Source organism: Myotis lucifugus, unplaced genomic scaffold (assembly GCF_000147115.1).
Source record: "Myotis lucifugus unplaced genomic scaffold, Myoluc2.0 scaffold_580, whole genome shotgun sequence".
Lineage (NCBI taxonomy): Eukaryota > Metazoa > Chordata > Mammalia > Chiroptera > Vespertilionidae > Myotis > Myotis lucifugus.
This window is the reverse complement of record NW_005871628.1, coordinates 287,494-309,440: the sequence shown is the minus strand read 5'-3', so window position 1 is coordinate 309,440 and position 21,947 is coordinate 287,494. Positions and strand designations below refer to the sequence as shown.

The following is a 21,947-nucleotide window of genomic DNA, read 5'->3' as shown; positions in this document are numbered from 1 at the left end:
AGGTTGTAAATATAGACCAGTAACGAAAAGGCTGGGGTAAGAGAGAAGAAGTAAGTGAAAACTTCTTGGTTAGGCATAAAAAGAAAAAAAGTCACCAAGATTATCCTTGTATTTATATGTTTAAATATGCATGACACTTCAGTATGCTGTTCAGTGAATTCCTCAGGGCTGCACTGTTTTTTAGGGAGAGGTTGTGGTCTCTCCATAAGCCTTAGGAAACTAGCAAAGTAGACAGTTAAGCTTTTGTATGAACTTTTTAAAAGCTCAGTACTAGGAATGCTAGCTGGCTCTTATTGAGCCTAACATGAGCCAGGCACGTTACCTACCTTTAGTTCCCACAAGTCTGCAGGGTGGGTGACTTTCTTCCCCATTGGACAGATGCAGAGCTAGAAGCGTGGAGGGGGTTAAGTAACTCTTCTCAGGTCACACAGCTAGTGAGTGAAGTAGTCAGAACTCAAACCTGGGCCCCTGATTCAAAGTCCATTTCTTTCCTGATGGTCTGCGGGCGATTGGGCTGATTGTGGTCAGATGACAGGTGGCCGTGCTTTGCAGCTCCTTTGTTTGAAGACGATGTTTATTTGAACAGGAAGCTTGCATATATTTGGTTCATCTGCAGCAACAGTTTCTTTTTAGGTTTGCTTTAATAGTATTGATATAATAACGATCTGGCTTCCTAAACGATCAGCTAGCTTTTCAGCCTATCATGTTTTTGATATATAAGCAGCCTTGAAATATTGTTCTATTTATATACTCAAGGTATATAATTTCTTGGAGTCAAATAATGAAGTCTTACCTTGGCTCTTGCTAACAGAGGTGCCATTGTTAGCGAGAGGGTTAACATGTTCTCTTGATTGGAACTTTTGAACGCTTTCTGTGTCTCAAGAAGAATTGCTCTTTTGTTGGGATTTTGTGTGTCAAATATAAATCACTTCACAGTGTTTAAAGGCTTGAAATATTTTCCAGAAAAGGGATCAGACACACTTTGACTTTCCAGTTAGTGCATAGCTCTGACGGTCTGTGTTCAAAATGGGGTGGAAAATTTTCACTGAGGGCAACATTTTTTCTCCATTACAAAAGGGTAAAGTGTTTCTGTGAAAAATGCTGTGTCTGTCTGAAGGAGACATACATCATTGTGCCTCTTTTCTAGAGGCAGTGAGCCAGGTTTAGGAGAAATATGAGCAGAGGGAAGCCAGCCTTCCAGATATCTCCGAATCAGTTTGTCCAGAATAGGAGCCCTGTTAGGGCAGAGAACCAGGTACATGCATTAGCTAGAGGCCCAGAACAAAGTCCAACCCAGAAAACGCTGTAGAGATGTCCCCAGCCCACTGTCCTTCCGTGCTACCCGTCTGCCTGCTGCCCCCATGGGCCAAGTCTGAGAGTCCTCCTTGACTTTTCACCTCAAATGTAGAATTTGGGGTAATGGGACTACAGAACGAGTATCTCCCCCCCCCCCCCCCCCACACACACACCCTCATTCCATTTCTAGTGTTCTTGGGGTCATATCCACAATAAACACTATCTTATTTGTCCCCCTGCTCAGGCTAAAAGATCTGGGTTCTCAGGTCAGTTCCAGTAGAGGAACCACCTGGCGCTGGTGTGTAAATGTGGTGTCTATAGAGACGCGATTCTAGACATCAAGGAAAGAGCCTCCTTGATCTCCTTGAAACAGCCTTAGGGAAGGGAACTGACATTTATCAAATAACCTGTTCTGTGCCTCAGAGAAGGTAGGCTGCTCACCCAAGATAACACATCTTGTTAAATGACAGGATTTAAGCCTGTGCCCTTTTTACTGTAGCCTCAGCACTGTTGACATTTTTAGGTCAGATAATTTCTTCTTGTGGGTGCTGTTCTGTGCATTGTGAAATGTTTAGCACCATCCCCGGCCTTACCCACAAGATGCCGATAGCAATACCCCCTCCCGCAGTTGTGTCAGCCACAAATACCTGCAGACATTGCCAGATGTCTTCTGGAGGACAGTCCCCCTTGTTGAGAACCATTGGACTACACTGTACTGTTTTTTATAGCATACTAGTGCCCCGTGCACGGATTCATGCACATTGAAAGGATATTAATTAGAAGGTGGCCGGCTGGGCGGGACTGGGCGAGACGGGCCGGACACGCCCTGGAGCCAACCTCTCACAGTCCCTCCATGGCCGGCTGCACTTGGGGTGGCCCAGTGACTTGAAGGGGATCTGCAGAATGAGCGGAATCCCTCTGGCAGGTGGGGTCCCTTGGCTTGGCCTGCCGGAATCAGGCCGAAACTGGCTCTCTGACACCCCCCCCAGGGGTCCTGGATTGTGAGAGGGTGGTTCTTGGGTGATGCACCTGGAATCAGGCTCCCCCTCTCTGGTTCTGGGGTGTGTCACCTGAGAACTGCCGCTGCCAAGTCACTGCAGCTCGGCAGCTCCTGCGTTGAGTGTCTGCCCCTCTGGTGGTCAGTGTGCATCATAGCTACCAGTCAGAGCATCTGTCCCCTGGTGGTCAGTGTGTATTCATAGCTACCAGTCAGAGCATCTGTCCCCTGGTGGTCATTGCGCATCATAGCTACCGGTCAGACGGTTGCTTAGCCTTTTATATATATAGATTACTTCTTATTAAAAATATGATTAACTTCTGAAAACATACATTTAATGTTTTATTATACCAGTTTTCAGAGTTTATTGATATAGCTGTCAGTGTAGAAAATGCTGGAATACCATCTGCCAAAACTGGGTAATACATTTGTTGGCTAATGAAATGTCATGTTTCTCCTTTCTGATGTTATTGTTTTGGTCTTCTTTCATGCAGATCTACGAAGGATTCCTCCTGTTTTACGGTAGTTCTCAACAATCTCCGAGTGTTTCTCATATTTGACTGGCTGCTGTTAGTCCATGATTTTCTCCACACTCCCAGTGACATTAAGAAACAAGCTAATGTTACCCCTTCTCGCCACCGGAATTCTAGCAGCGAATCTGCTGTAGTTCCCAAAACTGTGAAGAGTGGAGTAGTTATCAGGCGGTCTTCCCTTCCTGTGTCCACTGAAAAGCACTTGGAGGTCAAGGTCAATGTAACAGGTGAGTATTCATAGGTGTGAGTCACTGCTCTGAGTTTAAATGTTAGGTTCAGTGTGTTGCAGGGTGACTTTCTATTGCCTTTCATTTTTTGACATGAGCACTTATACATTGGAGTCTTTCATAGACCAACAGTAAGCATTGACGTTCCTGACCTCTGTGTGTGGGTGTGAACTACCTGGCCTGAAGTGAAGGCTTCAGGGTCTCTTGTCTCTTTCCTCTGCTCACCTAATGCACATCCCCGCTTGAGTGCCACCTGGGCAGTGGTCTTTCCCCCCCAGTGTTAAAAACCTGCTTCAATTTTCTATTTGATCTTTAGGGCCCCAATAGATGTGCCTTACTGAGTTTGGGCAAGTTTGGTACGTGAAAATTTCATTTTATAATAAGTGAGGGGATTGTTTTCTCTTTACAAAAAGAATATATATATTTTTTACGAATAGATTTATTATGGTTTTTATTAACTAGTGAACTACTCTAGTACATCTGTATGTGTTTGTGTATTTATTGTTTGTGATATTCCCTATGAACTATTCAATGGGTTGGAAGCAGCTAGCATTTTAAGTGGATTTAGTTTTGAAAGATCACTCTATCCATGGTTTTTGATGAAGACACACAGTATATAAAGCAAAGTAAATTTGCCATGTACACATGAGTAGGAAACTGCAGGTACTGATTTCAAAAATCTCTACATTGGATTGTTCTTCGTTCTTTGAAAACAACTTGAATGGCTACATAGATGATATAGTGTCCAGTGCTGCCTGCCCAGCGTTCCTATCTGAATCTACTTCCTGGAATTTTAAAGCAGGTCATCGGTTGGAGGAGGGATGATTCCCTGAGCTTCTGAATATGTTAGTCCTCCCAGGAGACCTAGATTAAAAACACGTTCTAAAGAGAGAAACTGCACTGCAGTCTCTTCTGCCTGGGCAGGCTCTGCTGGCTCAGCTGTGCCTGGCCAGATGCACAGAATTGTCCACGGTGACCGTGAAGGAGAGAGAAGGTGGACACCCTGGAGAACAGGTCTGACGGTCACGTCCCTCCTGGTGGCCACGTGCTGCCTAGTTCCCGGCAGCCTGGTGCTTCCAGCCTCCCACTTGGGCGTGGTTAACGGTGCTCTCCTTGCAGGTACAGAGTTTGTGGTCGTGGAAGATGTGTCCTGCTTCGACACCAACGCCATTATTCTCAAAGGCACCACAGTGCTTACCTACAAGCCCCGATTTGTGGATCGCCCCTTTTCAGGAAGTTTGTTTGGCATCGAGGTAAGAAGCTTATGAGTTGATCAAAAGACTACATGTTTGGCTCAAGAGAAGAGCAGCTGGAAGAAAATTTTACCTCCTAAGCTTTCATTAGGAGAAATAATTAGCAGAACCGGAGGATCCCTGCCCTCATTTTGTTTTCTCCTCAAAGCTACCGGCTTATTCTGATGTGTGAATTGAGTCCTCCAGTGTCAGGCCGTGTATGTGTGGAGGGACTTTACCTCCTTACACCCTCCTTCCTCAGAACGTCAGGCTCCCCGGTACCCGACCGGGCTCCCTGCTGTGTCCTCTGGTTCTGCAGGCCTAGTCCTTGGCACCTTCGTGAAGGTGGGGAAGTGGCCCTCATTTCCCCTGCATCCCTTCCCCACAGTGACTGCTTGTCTCTATGAAGACGAGGGCTTCGTGGTCATGGAAACGTAGCTATAAAGGTGTGAAGAGTTATAGGAATATCTGATCTATAAAAGGGCAGCTCTGGAGAGTCATGCATTACCTAAAGGAGTGAATAGTCTGCCCAGGCCCTGGTTTAATCTCCTGAACGAGATATGCATTGAAGTGGCCTCTGTAGCCTGGAAATTATATTGTACAATATTAAATAAAAATGCTTTCCTCTTTGTAAGCCAGGGCTCGTGGAGAGAGAAGGGGAAATGAGGCAGATTATTATCTCTATCAAAAGTTCTTCATTCCCTGATCTCAGCTAACATTCCTCTTGTTATAAGTGCTACAATATTGGGTCAGAGTTACTCATCATCTCCTTTCCTTTCACGACTGAACTTTCCATGCCCTATTCTTTCCAGTGATATCGTTCAGAAGTTGATGAGCAAAACTTATTTTCACTGTCAACCGCATATGGTGCTTTTCCCCCCCTCTGGTCAGATATAGCTGATTAAAACCTGTAGAGATTTCACTTCTTGACCACTTGTTTTCTCTCCTGTGAAGAAACCTCAGTTTGAGAGGAAGGATTTACATGCTGGTGTGATGTGAGTTGATCATGAAATTGCAATTCATCTGCTTTCTAAGCCACCACAATGCCAGCTTTGAATGGAAACTCTTGGTGATTGATTAATGAACTGTTAGGTACAATTGGGTTTTGTGTAGCAGAAGCCCCTGAAGAAAAAGGGAAAACGAAACTCTCCTGCTCCAGAGCCTTAGAACAACTGCACGGCGCAGTATTTGAGCTTCCTGGAAACTGCTTGCCGTCCTGTTCTCCAGGCAGCATGGTGGAATCTGAGCTGTGAGCCCTGCTTGGTACAGTGTCGAACTTAGAAAGAAAGCAAAGTGCGTTAATTTTACACATAGCGAAGGACCCCGGTGTCAGACCTGTTTTTCAGTAGCACTAAGAAATGTCAGAAAAGCGCAGGGCAAGGAGCAAGGGAAACCAACATGAATGCTTTCCTCTTCTGTACTTTTCCTGAGTGTGCGGAATAATTTGATCTTAGAATAGGAGTCCTCCCTCCCTTCTCTTCTTTCTCCCCAGAAATAAAATATATTTTAAAGCTTTTTAATAGGACATTTCAAACATGTACAAAGGAAACAATAATATAATGGACCACTATGTAGCTGTTACCCAGCTTCAGTAATTAATGTAGTTCTTTTTAACTATGAACTGAACAACTATAGTATATAAAATTGGGGCAGGGGAGGGAAAAACACCTATCCCTTCATAAATAATCTCTGTCGATATTTCAATGTGTTTCTTTCCTTAAAGTCATGGTGTAATCATTATTTATTGGGCTGCATTTTCACATAACCTATGTTGTGACTATCTTCCTGTATTTCATATGCTCTTTTTAACTGTCACTTTAAGTGGCTGCAAAATATTCCATTGAGTAGCTATGCATATTGAGTGATTAAACCTTGATTGCTCTTTTTAAATTTATTATTATTATTTTTATTTTTTAATATATTTTATTGACTTCTCACAGAGAGGAAGGGAGAGGGATAGAGAGCTAGAAACATCGATGAGAGAGAAACATCGATCAGCCGCCTCCTGCACACTCCCTACTGGGTATGTCCCTGCAATCAAGGCACATGCCCTTGACCGGAATCGAACCCGGACCCTTGAGTCCGCAGCTGATGCTCTATCCATTGAGCCAAACCGGTTAGGGCTATTATTATTATTATTATTTTTTAACCTTGATTGCTCTTAATTGTTTTTATTAGCTATTAAATAATGGTTCAGTGAATTTTTCTATATTTTGCATTATTTCCTTAGGCTAGTTCCTAGAAAGAAGTAGGGTGGTTGGCTTAAATGGTGTGAGAGTTTTAAGTCTTTTGTTATGTGTTGCTAAACTGCCTTTCACATGAACCGCTGAACATGCTGTGGGCAGTTGGGAAGTACCAGCCTCACTCCTCACAGTATTTTAGCAGTTGTTATGGGTGTTGCTTCTGAGCTCGTCTCTTTTTCAGCTGATGGTCAGGCTCTTTCTAAATCAGACAGTAATTCTTAGCATATTACATTTTATTCTCTAGGTGTTTTCGTGCCGACTGGGGAATGAACATGATACAGCTCTTTCAATTGTTGACCCAGTACAAATTCAGGTGGAGCTGGTGGGGAATTCTTCTTATCAGAACAGCTCAGGACTGATGGATGCGTTCAACAGCACAGATTTCCCACCGATCCTGGAGGTAATGATGAACACCTGTGACATGTTGATGCACTCTCACACACTTGCCTGAGCTGGGACTATATGCCTCTGCTGGGCCCAACAACATTTTAGGTCCTTCAGCAACAAAATACTTATAACAAACATCATCTCTGTCCTAAGATCTTACTGTCTTGTGGAGGATGAAAGACCTTTTAATTGTCTAGTATAATCTTGAAGTTCTATAAAGATTTATGGAAAGCACAACTCCACACAGGTAGGACTGTTGGTTGTGAGTGGAACTCCAGGTCAGGTGAGTCTGAGTGGAGGGGAGGGTATATAGGCAGAGAGGGAGAACATTCCATGTTAGGAAGCCCTGAGGTCAGGGGTGCACATGGCTCAGCAAACGTGAGACAGACAAGTCTCGCTAGAACAAGGAGGCATGTAGGGAACTGAGGAGGAGGAGGATGTATGGTGAAGCAGGGAGGGCGAGGCCCGGCAAGGAAGGCCTAAGAATTTGATGTTTTATTTCTTTGGTAGAGGGGGAATAGGAGCCTGAAAGAGAGAGAAAAGCAATTCTGATGTTCAGTCTTTAAAAAAATTAAAAATAAGTAAATAAAGCATCATACACAGACATTTGAACAGTCATCCCATTTTTAAAGTGGGTAGGTGTCGTCTGTATGGCTTTTACTAGTGTTGGCTGTATTGCTAATCTCTGAGGAAGACCAGAGGTTTAGGAAATATTCATGTGGAACTTGAATCATTTTAGGTTCTGTTTGAATAAAGAAGAGATACTTTGGTTGGTCATTTTGTTCAGAGATTTTAAAAAAATAGATCAAAGCAAAATAGACTCACAAAATGTTGCTAATAGGTGATCTTATCTCCCCTACAGCCAATCTTTGATCCTCTGCTTTAATGATTAATGTTCTTGTATGAAAGTCATCCTACGCCTTCCCTCATGGCCATTAGTGCTTAATATAGTGAGCTTTCCAGTTTTCAAAATGAGAAATGTAGTGTCTTTTGGACCTCTGAAACTTGAATTAGGGAATTGTATCTGTAAGAGGTGTAGATGCAAAACCAAACTTTAAAACCTGCCACCGTTTTCATTTTGACAGATTCAGTTACAAGCCCTGGATATCAGACTCTCCTATAATGATGTTCAGCTGTTTCTTGCCATTGCAAAATCCATCCCTGAGCAAGCTAATGCTGCAGTGCCCGACACGGTGGCCTCGGAGGCCAGTTCCGTTAGCAGTGGCCTTTCTGGTGCAACTCGAGTTGGAGAGGAAATCAGAGAAGGGACAAGACATACCTTAGATCCTGTCTTGGGTAGGTGTTTAACTTTAAACCCACTTAGTCTTTCTAATAACTTTCCTTCTGTTTACTTTTAAGATTTTCTTTTAACACACCTTAATTGTTCAGAGTATAATTGTATGTCATTAAGTATAATTGGGAGCCTAAATATGCTTCTCTATTTTTTAAAAATTTTAACACCCCAAACCAACTGTTCTAGCCTATCTATGTTTCCTTTTGCAGTTTTCTCTGGAGTTATATGGAAAATGCTAAGGTTTGGTTTTAAGCTTTGAGTTTTCTTTCAAAGTTATGTAGATAATACTAAGTTTCAGTTTTAAACTTTTTAAAACACAATCAATATACAGAAAAAGGCTCCTATAATTTTCAGGGTACACATGACAAAAGTCTAATTAGCCCATTTTTGCCTAGAGAAATGAAATGTTTTAGTCACCAGTTTCTGTATTTTTTCTTTTTCCTTAAATTAGTCTATGGATTAATTAACAAAGATATTAATAAAAATCCTGTACCCCTTTTTCTAGAGTTACAGCTGGCTCGACTGCAGGAGCTGGGATTCAGTATGGACGATTGTCGCAAGGCTCTTTTGGTGTGCCAAGGTAATGAATGTGTCTCCATAACTCCGTTTTATCTTTCTCTTCTTTCCTCTCCTTCAACGGATGCCATAGTAGAGGAAAGATGGCTTCTGGCTTTAATACATAAAAGGTGTAATAAAATGAGTGGAAGACATGCAACAAAGAGGGCCTTGTTATATGCTTAAAAGCAGAATTCCTGTTATTATGCAATTTTTTCTTTTTTATGTCTAAGAATACAGCTGGATCAAGGTTCTCTTGGGTTGTCCAGTAGGTCCCCATACACTTTCTCTACTTCCTCTGTGAGTTGCTTGAGTCGCTGTGGGAACTGGTTGAACTGATCCCCTTTTAATTTCCTTGCAGGCCAACTGAAAAAGGCAGCAAGTTGGTTGTTTAAGAATGCCGAGCCTCTGAAGTCTCTTTCCCTGGCCTCTAACAGCCAAGAGAGCCAGGGGACCGCACCAGCTCATTTGATCTCGGGCGTGGAGATTAAGGCTGAGAGTGTGTGCATCTGCTTCATCGATGACTGCATGGACCGTGACGTTCCTCTTGCCGAGCTCACCTTTTCCCGTGAGTGTTCTCCTGGTTTCCAGACTCATCTTGAAGATTTCCCGTGATTGCTGAATTATTTGGGGCCTTTTTGTGTTATTCCTGCCCTCTACTTAGTAGTATGGATGGATATTTAGATAATGGTTTTACATATGTTCTTCATTATTTGTATTTTAAAGAAATGTGTATTTATTTGCCATATGTGGCCTTCAGCCTATAGCTGTGGAATAATCAAAATTGTCATTGACAAAATTTCTGTTATATTAACAGCTCTAGCTAAATAATTCCTGATCTCTCCACCTTATTTTTTAATGTATCTGAATACTGTAGTGATTGTAGTGTTATTAAAGGCATTTAGAATGCTCCTGCTCTAAATATCTTTTGAAAATAAAAAACACAGTCCTAGTAGAGTCCCCTTCATAGGGCAGGGAAGAGGTGAAGTTTGTACAAGGGACTAGGGTAGAAGTGCGTTAGCCTAAGTCCCGCCATTGTAAACGGTGTTCCATGCGGCTGCTGCAGAAAGTAAAGGAACCTCTCCCTGCTGTGTTTACTTTTAATTTTCCATTGTTTTGATCTTGCTAGCCTCTAGTCCCTTCAAAGAAAATTGGTTCCGGGGATTTAATTTGACCTTTTGCCCGTTGTAGAGGTTTTCCTTTTCCTGTGCTTCTGGGCACTTACAAGGGCCACGTGATTAAAACTAGCAACTGGGACTTGGACTGTTTCCATGAGTATCTTTTCTGCAGAGCACCATTATTCCTTATTTTTTATGGTAATCTTAAAAATTTGAGCTAATATTTATCAGGACATGACTGCTCCTATCACTGTACCTTCTTGTAAGATACTCAGTTAGAAATGTTTTTATGTCCCTACAGGCTTCAGATACACCTGGGTTCTGGGCCTGCCTGGGTCTGGTACTGGAGGGAGACAAAGGAGGCATTTACTTAAGTCACAACCTTTAAAGGGTGCCCAAAACTCAGTAATGAAGAGAAATGGTATTTTAATGCAGTATTTTAAAAATCAGAAACCATGCAAAGAACTCTGTGATGAACAGAGTATCAGATTTTTATGTGCTTTCTTGTGAGATCATCAGTCTTAGCTGTAACTAACTCTCTAAAGGGCTTTGTCTGCAAAAGAAAGTTTTGGTCGTTCCGCCGCGGCTCTGCAGTAAGCGTTGCTTTCATTGCAGGTCTGAATTTTCTGCAGCGCGTCAGAACGAGCCCTGAAGGCCACGCCCACTTCACCCTTTCTGGAGATTATTACAACCGGGCTCTGTCAGGTCAGTGTAAGCAGAGATGATTGTGGGACTTCACACAAATATTTGCCTGGGCCTATTTCTACATAAATTTTACATGAGGGGAACGGGGGTGGGCCAGGGCAGGGAAAGATAAAAAAAACAAGTGACTACATAAGCACAAAAGATAGAGGTTTTTCCTTTTTCTAATTCAACTGGATTATTTAAAAAGGTGTTTTGATTAGTTAAGTCTTTTTGACCCTGAAGTTTGACGTATTCTAGAACATGAAATTGCTCAATAGTGAAGGATCATTTGGCTGGCCCGGATAGTAGCTAAATTTCCAAGGAGATTTATGGCCATAATCATTTTAAATTTCAAGCCTCCTCACTCCCTGCTGGACTTGTTTTATTAGAAGAGAACTGAGTCAGTGATCGTGTCTAATCTGCCATAGCTACTCCCTAAAGTAAAGCACAGTTCATCAGAGCAGTCTCTCCTTCTGGAGTCAGAAAGCCCACATATCCTGCAATGCATTTCCAGGGTCTTTCCTTCCACGGAGAGACCAAGCTAAGGGCCTAGACCAGTGGTTCTCAACCTTCCTAATGCCGCGACCCTTTAATACAGTTCCTCATGTTGTGGTGACCCCCAATTTCATTGTTACAAATTGAACATAATTAAAGCATAGTGATTAATCACAAAAACAATATGTAATTATATATGTGTTTTCCGATGGTCTTAGGCGACCCCTGTGAAAGGGTCGTTCGACCCCCAAAGCAGGGTCGAGACCCACAGGTTGAGAACCGCTGGCCTAGGCGGATCGACATTCAGGAATCGTCCTGCACCAGGGCCGAGCGGGTTGGGCTGGGAAATTCTTTACCTTCAGAGAGTTTTTAGTAGCAGTGGACCAAGTTAACAGAGTGGTGCTGTGCAGGCTGAGCTTCGGTGAGGGGTTGCTCCTTTTGCTCTCAATGGAAAATTGAGCCTCCGTGTGTTGTGCTGCTGCTGAGTGTTCAGCGGTCGCCAACCTTTTGGACCTCACGGACCATTAGTGGTCCACGGACCACCAGTTGGCGACCGCTGCTCCAAAGGTTTCCTTAAACCAGCGGTCGCCATCCTTTTAGACCTCACCGACCACCAGTGGTCCACGGACCACCCGTTGGCGACCGCTATTCTAGAGCCCGACTCATTTAATTCTCTGTTAGTTAACGTTTTCCTTTCCGTTTCGAATTCACTCAGAGTAACAATCATTCCCTAATTGTTCAAAATGTTTTAACTGGAGAACAATGGCCCAAGTCTTGCTATTTGAGAGAAACTCTTACAGGGCATATGGTAGCTATTTTTCTGGGAATCGTTTGTTTTCTCAGAGTAAATATGGCTTACTTTTAAAGTTGTATGAACACAGGCAGGTCACTAAGTGTGCTGATGGTGGGATTTGTATTAGTAAATCAGCTCACCTATGGCTGATTGAGTATATTTAGAACTGTTAAAAATTAACTGGCCTTGAAAAGTATCACAGTGGGATACCATTTTTCTCACCCCCCAGCCTGGCAAAAATTAAATGTGACACTATAAATATTAGTGACGACATGAGCCATAGAACTCTTATTTCCTGCTGCTAGAACTGTAAATTGGTGCAACCGCTTTGGAAAATAATATGTCATGACCTAGTCAAGTTGAGTGTAAGCATCCCAACAGCCCAGGATTATGCTGCCTCTAGGTCTGTGCTCGGGGAGTCTCTTGCCTGTGTGTCCCAGAAAATGAGCACAGTCGGCTGATAGCCCTGGGCTTCCTAACAGCAATGAAACAAGTCCATGCCTATCTTTCAGCGGTAGAACGGATAGATTATACGGCATAATCCTAAGTGGATTACAGTTCAGTGGTGAGAACAAATGTATCACAGCTACGCGGCATCAGTATGAGTGAATCTCAAAGATATGTTGTTGAGCAAAATAGAAACTTGCAAAAGAATACATGCAGTTGGCTTCTATTTAAGTAAAGATCCCCAACAGGCCAAACTAATCAATATGTCCTTAAGAAATGCATCCATGTGTGGTGAAACTGTAACGAAGAGCAAGGAAGTGATTAGAAACCCAAGAGCATGGTCACTGGGAGTTGGATGGGAGAGGGTTAGTGAGAAGGGGGACGGAGTGGGGGCCTGGCACTTGGGCTTCGCAGGCACTCGTGGTTTTCTAGTTCTTAAAGCCGAATAGTGCATGCATGAGTATTGCAGTAATTTTATTCTTTAAACTATACATACATGTGGTTTATATGTCTTTGTACATATGACATTTTAAGTTAAAAAATTGGAAAATCTTAATGGATTTACAAGTATACCTATCTATTTAACCGATGGTTTCATGATGTAAGCAAGGGAATCAAAGTTAGTAGTTACATCAGCCAGTGATGCTACTTTTCGGAGACTCCGTTTTTATCTTGAGAGGATTAAAAACAGGCTCTGCCTGCCCTTTAAGGGTAGAGGCACATCGCCTCCACCCCTGGAAGACCGTGGTCGGCACAGACATGCTTTTCTACTTATATCCCCTCCATAGCACAGGCATCTGTAGGGCGACCTGTGGCTAAAGATGGTGCTTTCATTGTGAAATCAAATTGGAAATAGAAAGCTATTAAGCTTCAGCCTGTCCTTGCTGAGCATTTGTGAACAGTGTTCCCCTATAAACTCTTGGTATCTGCTGAGCAGATGTCTGATTTCCTGTTCTCTCTTAGGCTGGGAGCCATTTCTTGAGCCCTGGCCGTGCACTGTATCCTGGCAACAGCAGGCAGCTAGTCGTCTCCATCCTCCTCGGCTGAAGCTGGAAGCCAAGGCCAAAACCCGTTTGGACATCAATATCACTTCAGTACTAATTGGTGAGTGGAAAGTTGTCTTCAGAAGGTTGGTACATTTCTGTACATAGGTCCCTTGTCTGGAAGACTATTAATCCTGGTTTAGCAAATGCTTGGGCCTGTACAAGACATCACTTATGCATCGTGGCTCTTTCCTGAAAATCCCTAACCTAGCCTCAGGATTCTTCTCAACCCAGTGCTCCAGAGTTAGCATCTCAATTAATGCGATCAGCGATCAAACAAGAGCTTAGCCTGCTTAGGAAACATGAATGTTCATGATGAACTTCCTCCTCCTCATGCTTGGTCACTGGGGTGTAGAAGTGGCTTTAGATTCACTTCTCTCCGGCAAGTCACTGAATAATTCTTAAAAGGTATAATTTTGACCTTGTCTTTATAGCAGGATAAGTTGCCTGTATTGTCTCCCATCAGGTATCATGTCATTTTGTAAAAGAGTTGCCAAGCTAATGGTGTATGTTCTGAGAGTTTCTTTGACAGCATGGAAGTGTACATTCCTGGATTCAGTGTCGTGAATCAGAACCACTCTATGCTTGTATTTATATCATGGAAACTCATACATGATTATTTATTGTACAACTCACACTGTTGGAATTACTGATCTAGTGATCTGATTTTTGGGGACGACTGTAGTTATCTCTGAGTGATAGATAACACACACACTGTTGCAAATCTGTGAACTTTCTTCAGCGTGTGTGGTGTATTGAGGCTCTCAGAATATCCATTGGCTTATTCTATGTCAGTAGGATGGAGAGAATGCATAGTAAAATAAGACCATAAGTGTAATGATCCTCATATTTTAAAACTATTGTTTTACATGATCAGATTTCATTCACTAATTTGCCTGGATATTACTACCTATATAACAGTAAATTGATCTCATGATCCTCCTATACTATTTTATTTCGCTTCTTATGTTATTTCTTTTACTACAGGCCTGGTGCACGAAATTTGTGCAGAGGGTGGGAGGGGTGGGGGGGGGATCTCAGCCCGGCCTGCACCCTCTCGCAATCTGGGACCTCTCGGGGGATGTCCGACTGCCGGTTTAGGCCCCATCCCGCAGGGATCCCTGGGGCCTAAACCAGCAGTCGGACATCCCTCTCACAATCCAGCACTGCTGGCTCCTAACCGCTGGCCTGCCTGCCTGCCTGATCGCCCCTAACCATTCTGCCTGCCTGCCTCATTGCCCCTAACCCCTCTGCCTGCCTGCCTGATTGCTCCTAACCACTTGCCTGCCTGCCTGATCGCCCCTAACCACTCTGCCTGTTCTAGGAAGTATATCTTAATTAGTATAAAAGGTCTTTATTTGGGTGCGGTACATCATTTTGTTAACCTGCTCTCCCCGTTGTAATTCTCCTCTCAAAAGAGTAAAAAAAAAACAGCTAGAGGACTGTCAGGTGGATTACAGCCTCTTGAATGTAGTGGTTTTCTAACAGCCTCCAAATTGGTCTTTTTAAAATTTTATCTCTAAACCCTGTCACTTAGCATGGGATTCCACGCTCTACACACACTAAATCATCTTTGCTTTGTCCTTACCCCAGTATGTTGTGCCGAAGTCACGTTGAAATATTTAATGTTCACTGATTGTACCATGTACTTTCATGTTGAAGCCTTTGCATATGCTATTCTCTGTGCCTGGAATGTGCCTGTATCCTAATCCCATCGGCAAACTAATTTCTACTCATTCTTTTAGACCTAGAACAAAGGTGTCCCCCGCCCCAAAATTCCCATGTGTGGTCCTCCACTTCTCCCAAAGCAGACGAAATCTTCCCCTGTTCTGCGCTCCCACAGAATTTCACTCTTATCTTTGTTTTAGTTCCTCTCACATTGTGGTATTGTTTTGTGGTAATTAATGGTTGTTTTGTTAACATTAGTTTCTTCCAGTGGAGAATGAGGTTCTCCAGGGGACAAACTTGCTCAGAATCTACATGTTGCCCAGCATGTCGTGAGGCATTCCGTGGAAGCTTGTTTTGCTGAATTGACATTATCTGACTTGAACCTTTCATATTTTCTACTTCTGTTCTAAATGTCTTTGGGGAATATTTTCTAGATCAGTATGTGAGTACCAAGGAATCATGGATGGCAGATTACTGTAAAGAAGACAAGGAAATAGACTCAACTACAACAGAAGACTGGATGGGCTCTTCAGTGGATCCTCCCTGCTTTGGACAAAGTAAGGGTTTTCTCTACAAATGTCTAACTGTCACTGTTGACCTACAGACCCATGTTTCATTGAAAACTCCAAAATCAGTTTCAGTGGAAAAACCAACAGGAAATTCTGACTGTCTTCTACAGTTCTGTTTTAGTCTTTGTGAGAGACATTTTTCTGGCACAAAATACTCAACTTTTAATATGAGCTCCAGTCTCACCTTTGTGGAAGAGAGAGGACCTACAATATACGGGTCCTCAATTCGGGCAACACGGCACGACGGGTGCCCTGGAAGTGCAGGTTCCCTGGAAGCGCATCGAGACCAGCCATTGCTCAGTTTGGGTTTTACTCAGGAATACTCAGGAATGTTTACGAAACATTCCTGTGGGTGGAACTTTTTGACTAGTTTTTTAAAAACATCTTTTCAGTCTTCTAAATCTAGAGACTGGCTATTTTCTTGAAGAGAGGGAGGGCAGGTTATCCCATGTGGAAAAAACTGTTAGGGGGGCCCTGTATTGTTCATAACGTATAAAAGATTTGAATGCCCAGCCGCTTGAAGAGGGAGGAGTCAGTTTGTTCTCTGTTAACGATGTTTTCTTTCCTTATTTAATGCTTCACCATGGAGCTCTGATTGCCTCGGAGCTGGGGAGATTGTGATGGCCAACTGCACGGTTCTTAGTTGTTCCACAGCCATTGTCATTCAAATTCAGCTCAGCCCCAGCTCTTTGAGTGTGGTTTCTTTGGGAGTCTTGGCTGGACTTCACATAGCTCATGAGGACTTCACATAGCTCATGAATACATAAGTATTCCATCTGGTCTGCAAACGTGTCACGGGGAGATGGATTCTTGTAGCGTATGAAGTATTTGAACTTGTCCGTCTCTCCTCAGGACGTTTAAATGGACTGTCTCTCTGCCTTGTACTTCTAGAACGAGGGGCAGGAAATGTCAGCTCTGCTTGCTCTCTGTTCCCAGGCTGTTGCTTCTGAGACTCAAGGTCATTGCTTCGGAGCCAGGGCTTTTCAGATATCATCAGCTTCAATGTGGGCTCCTCCCCTAACCTTCCCCATTTGTGTGTCAACAGAATGTAACATAGAATTCTACCAAGAAGACTAAATAATCTTCTATAATATGTCTTGTGTCTTAGGGAGTGTGTGTTTCTAAAAGCATTCATACAGGAGGATCTTAAATCCAGTCAGTGCAAACACTAGGAAGGCCCAGTCTTTAGGATTCTAGCGAAGGGTTTTCTTTTGTCCCTCTCCTCTCTGCCCTTTTAAAAAAAAGAAAGAAAAAAAGTTCTCCTCTTTCTTTAAAGTTAATAAGCTGCCTTATCTATGTTAAATGCCTCTGCTAAATTAAAGCCGGATTTTATTTACTTATAGATTTTTATGGTTACTTAGGTTTATAAAGGTGTAATATTTCCTTTTAATTAGACGTAACTGAATATACCTAAATTTCCAAACTTCTTTTCTGACTGGAAATTCCTGGGTGGCAGTAAATCAAATGGAATTGTATTCTGTTTTCGACCTACTGAAGTAGTTGTTGGGCATTGGTTCCGAAAGTCAGTCGGTTTGAACCTTGCTGAACTGACCACAGACTTTCAGGTCTTATTCATGACTGTTTAGTCACATTCCCCCAAGATTTGTACATTTTATTCCGGGCAGTTTCAATGGGAGCCCTTGGAATAATGTGAAATTCAGCCTAAGGGAGCTGCTGACTTCCCACTGTTTCTTTAGCAGGGGAAAGAAAATAGCCTCATTTCTGACATAATTGTTGGCTTTGTTCAGTAAGGGCTGAGATTCTGCAGGTAAACCTGGATGCATGGCACCTTATTGAACTGACTAGTTTTGTATTCCAAAGACATCGGATGGAAATATTAAATATAAATATTCTAAACATTTCCATGTTTAATTTATAATGTAAATAATACTTTGAGGTAACGCCTTAGTAAAGACGGTGAAAACTGAAACACAGACGGGCTCTCCCTGGAGTGTGGAGACCGCCGAGGATTAGCATTCTGCTGCTTCTGCTTCTGCCAGCGGAACGAGCACCTCCCCTAGCTGGTAGGGGAGTGTTGGTGACTTTTCTATGCCATCTAAGAACATGGGGCTTAAAGTTAAAAATCCTCAAAAGGCTTGTCATTCTGTTCAAAAGAATGTTGAATACATTTTCTTTCCCCAACTGAGGAAAAAAAGGCGCTTGCTTCTTTGACAATGCCTCCATAATAAATGCCAGCAGAAAACCGTCCTGCTCACGCTGTCGGGTACCTTCATAGCTCTTAGAAATCACTGAGGGGAATGATCGTACTGGTGCATGGTGCTTGCTATCTCTGTAATGTACTCTGTGCTTACGCTTTGGAGGTGAGTCTTATTCACTGTGTTTTTTCTTACTTCTAACTTTGTCTCTCCTGTCTACCAGGCCTCCCCCTTGTCTACCTTAGAACTAGGAGTACAGCCAGTCTGACTAACCTAGAGCACCAGATGTATGCTAGAGGTACAGTACAGCCAAGCGAGGGCTTGCTTTATTTTCCTGTTTTACCGTAAGAACTGCCATGTCCATCAGTTTTCTGTGAATGGGGGCATACCACGTTTTGAGTACTTTGGTTTAGTAGCAGGAAAGAGATTTCCAACGAATGAACAGAGAAGGAAGCGATGTGCTGGCGTATGCTGTCTCTTGCATTTGCCTTAACCCTTGGTGGAAACTGAAACTCCACCGTGTGGGGTGCAGACATACCCGGTCAGTGAGGTGGTTTCTCCTACTGAAAAGCAAGTAAGTAGAAGAAGCCCAGCTCCACCGCGCAGTGCTACCAGTCTGGGTATCGTACTCAGTGCACATTTAACTGGGAAAGCAAGGGGCTCTGCTGATTGGGAATAGAGCTAAGGAAATATTGCCCTTAGACACAAGCCTCAACTTCTCTAGCTGTGACTTGAGCTGCTTAGGAGACAGAAAAGCAAATGTCCTTCTAACTCTGACCATGTAAGGTTCCTTGGGAATTTGTCTGGTCAGTGATATGATAGAATACACCACAAACATGCAGGGATTGGCTTCCCGGGATGTGCATGTAATCGGAATGATTTGTGTGTGTACTTGGCTAACAGCAGGTCTTGCCTGGGCCATGGCATCTTTTGTAGAAAAAGGTCTTTGAGTTTCCTCTGCCAGGAGTTCAGCGCAGGGATAGTACTCCGCGGGGTAGTACTATGGGTTTTTCTGAAAGGTTTCACTGAGGTGGGTGCTTAGGGGATGGCTCACAAAGAGCCCAGGATTGAGTCTTCATTTATTCAGGGATTTATACCCTAAGCTTTCCTCAGTCGGCTACTTCATGTTTCAGGCTAAGCAGAGCATTTAGCCAGTTCAGCTGATGAGGTCAGAGAGCCTCAGAAAGACTACGTACTTGGCCTTCACTCACCTGACCAGCTAGTAGCAGGCCTGGGACGTTAATCTATTTCTTATGATTTACAAAGCAGGTCCTTTCTGACAGGCTGAGCTGCTTCTGTAGCATGGAAACCTGCTCGGTTTATAATGGCCAGATGACTGTGACACGGGTCCACAGGGGTAGAAATGTCTCAGCTGGAGCCACTTGACGCCGAAGTTGGACGGGAGGAGCTTCAGGGTCTCGGAGCCCGTGAAGAAGTTAGGTCTGGTCACTGGAGGCAGAGTTTCTGAGGCCCCCAGGGGACACGGTGCTCTTTGATGGACTTGGGGGTTTTGCTCTCTGGTGCTGTGCCAAGGCAAACCCATAGCCGATTTGGACCCTAGCGCAGGAGATGTCAGGTGTGTCCCGGGTGCTGGGTTTGGACTCGTGAGCACAACATGGATTCTGTTATCGGAGAGGTCGGTTGCTGACGTCTCGGCCCGTCTGTGTAATCAAAACAAGAGGCTCGGGGACCTCAGCAGTGCGCCTTCCCAGGCTATTTAATTCCAAAGTAATATACTTGTGAATGCCTTTATATGGGTTCCTAGCACTTTATTCCGTATTACAGTGTGATCAAAGCCACTTGCCACCTGTTCTGTTTAAATCTAATTTGCAAATGGAAACTTATGGTCTGGCTTGCAGTGGGATATGAACGCGCAGCTGGCTGCTTTTCCTCCGGGCCCTGTATCTCCCGCAATAAAGCCGCTCTCGCTGCACTCACGGAGCGGGGCGCCTCTCAAGGTGCCACAGTCAGCACTGTTTACCCTGCAGACAGCTCTTAAAGTTTTTACTCCCCCTCTGCTCTTGTCGGCAGCCTCACAGCTACTCTGTGGTTTTCTACTTGATGAACGTTATTTTTTTAAAGCAAACCTTGGGAACTAAGTGAGGCCATTTGGAGGAGAAATGGGTATGTTTTGAGCAGAGAGTATCTTTAGAAGTATTTGGAGGGTGTCGCTAAAGACTGTCCACGGAATTGAGGGAATACGTAGTAGTATCCACTCATTTATTTAGCATGTTGCCATTTCTCAGCCTTCCCTGAGCCACTGTTGTTACCAAAGCAGAACTTGCCTTAACCTGAAAGTGCTTGTCTGGCAGTGTTTGTAGTACTAACTCCTGAAAAAAGAGGGAAAAAGGAAGTGCTTCCTTTTAAAGGCAGTGATCACCGAGGACTGTGATGCGGCCCCACACCTTACTCGGGGTGGGAGGGGCAGGGTCTGGTGCGGTCTGCCTTCCTGTCCTGCTGGCAGGAAACACGTGGGCCTGGAGGACGAGTTTAATTTCGCTGTAGTGTTCTCAGTCGGCATGTGCAGTCACCCCGAGATGTCATTTTCTCCACAGCTGCGGGCCACTTGGGTCCCGGTTTTGCTCGTATTGTCTTTGTGCTTTAAAGCGGTGCACATAGGAGGACTGGGCTGCACCCCCTTTGTTGCTAGTGTGCGTGTGGCATGAGCACTGCAGCCAGGAGGCGCCAGCGCTGGGTTGCTGCTGCCCTTGTGGTCCCTGCTGCCCCCTCCTCCTTTCTTCCTGTGGCCCACAGGGGAGACTCAGGCCCTTGGTCAGAGGAGCTGACGCCCCTCCCTGGGCAGCCTCTGTTCCGTGCCAGGCCACCAACACAGGCAGGGCGCAGGCAGCCGGAGCAGGGCAGTGGCCAGGCACTTACAGCCTTTGTCGGCTTTCTGGCCACGTGGTCTCCCACTTCTCCGGCTTTTTAAAGTGTTTGTTGTCAGGTCAACTCTTTCTAGAATTTGATTACTTATAGTCTTGTATTGATCAGTGTTTCCAGTTTCCCTGACTAGCAACTGTTTTGTGAAAAGAAATCGTATTTTATGCTCCTTTTGTAGACTCTGTAGTACCTATGGTGGTGGTATCTGTGTCAGAGATGGGCTAAAATTTTCATTTAAAAAGCTCTGGAATAGTATATTTCTGATCTTTCCGGGAGAAAAATATCCCAACTATTAGTGTAAGAGCATAGGAAAGAATGTTTTTATTTCATTATAATGTGAATAATACGACTGAAGTGTAACTTTTGCATAAAGGGAGGCTTTGTTACAGCACAGGCATTTTGGACAAGGTTTAATCAAGTCGGTGTGATAAACTTGCTACAGTTTGTGCTACCTATTTAGGATATATTTATTGGGAGTAGCGAGGGTCCATTTCTCTTTTTTCCTCTTTTGATTCCAAACAAGTTAGGTCCCGATGCCCTCTGTGGAGATGAGGCCCCTAAGAATTGTGGGAGGATTGGGGGCTGGGCAGTCACACACCACAGCCATTTGTCAGGGAGGACTGAGTCATCCCGTAGCAGGCAGCAAAGTACATGGAGGTTCCGTTCGTCCTCTCTTCCTCCCCCTCAGTCCCTTTGCCAAGAGACCATTCTGGGCACTGTCTCCAGGTGGAGGTGGTGGTGGTGGGGGGGGGCTCTCCCACACAGATGGAGGCGGTGCTAATAGCCACCTTGTTTGTTCGTAGCAGAGGTGAAAACCCCCAAGCGCCGGCAGCCTTTTGTCCCTTTCGCTCTGAGGAATCAGACAGGCTGCACTTTGTGGTTCGCCACCCTGACCACCACACCCACCAGGTAAGAAGCACTTGATCTGTCACTGAGCCATCTCTGCCACCCAAGGCTCCTGCGTGCCAGCCCAGTGGGCCCCTTCTTGAGGCTCTGAGGTTGTATTCGAAGCAATCACGTGCTGTCCTGCTGAGGTTTATGGCGGAGGTTCTGGTCCTCTGTGGAATCTGTAGTGAGAGAAGTAGGCCCCGAGTTTGAAATGTCCAAATGATCCTGATCCCAGTAGACATTACGTTTAAAGTCAGAGTCCAGCAAATTAAGGCTGAGAGTGGGAAGCGTGAAAGAAAAGTCATTCCATCTTTCCCCCCCCCCCCCCCCCCCCCGCCCCAAGAATTGCTTTCCAACCTAAAGCACACTTCAATCCAGATGGAATTGGGTGGGGTTTGGAGAACAAGTGAGAATTTACCTAAGCCAAGTGAGAAGGTTCTTC

General features: G+C 44.2%; 1 protein-coding gene across 11 annotated transcripts in view; it reads left to right on the top strand.

Annotated features, from left to right (window-relative positions):
* VPS13D (vacuolar protein sorting 13 homolog D) overlaps positions 1-21,947 on the top strand; it is a 210,316-nt gene that overhangs the window by 68,341 nt on the left and 120,028 nt on the right. For 9 of the 11 annotated variants that reach the window (XM_023745772.1, XM_023745776.1, XM_014446839.2 and 6 more), the window contains 11 exons: positions 2,788-3,053; positions 4,173-4,306; positions 6,773-6,928; positions 8,001-8,211; positions 8,715-8,789; positions 9,126-9,332; positions 10,498-10,587; positions 13,265-13,405; positions 15,447-15,569; positions 17,961-18,035; positions 21,424-21,526. In XM_023745772.1, coding sequence (XP_023601540.1) covers positions 2,788-3,053; positions 4,173-4,306; positions 6,773-6,928; positions 8,001-8,211; positions 8,715-8,789; positions 9,126-9,332; positions 10,498-10,587; positions 13,265-13,405; positions 15,447-15,569; positions 17,961-18,035; positions 21,424-21,526 — 1,581 coding nt within the window. Of the gene's footprint in view, positions 1-2,787; positions 3,054-4,172; positions 4,307-6,772; positions 6,929-8,000; positions 8,212-8,714; positions 8,790-9,125; positions 9,333-10,497; positions 10,588-13,264; positions 13,406-15,446; positions 15,570-17,960; positions 18,036-21,420; positions 21,527-21,947 lie in introns of all 11 variants that reach the window. The other 2 variants (XM_014446840.2, XM_006104523.3) reach the window with 2 other exon arrangements.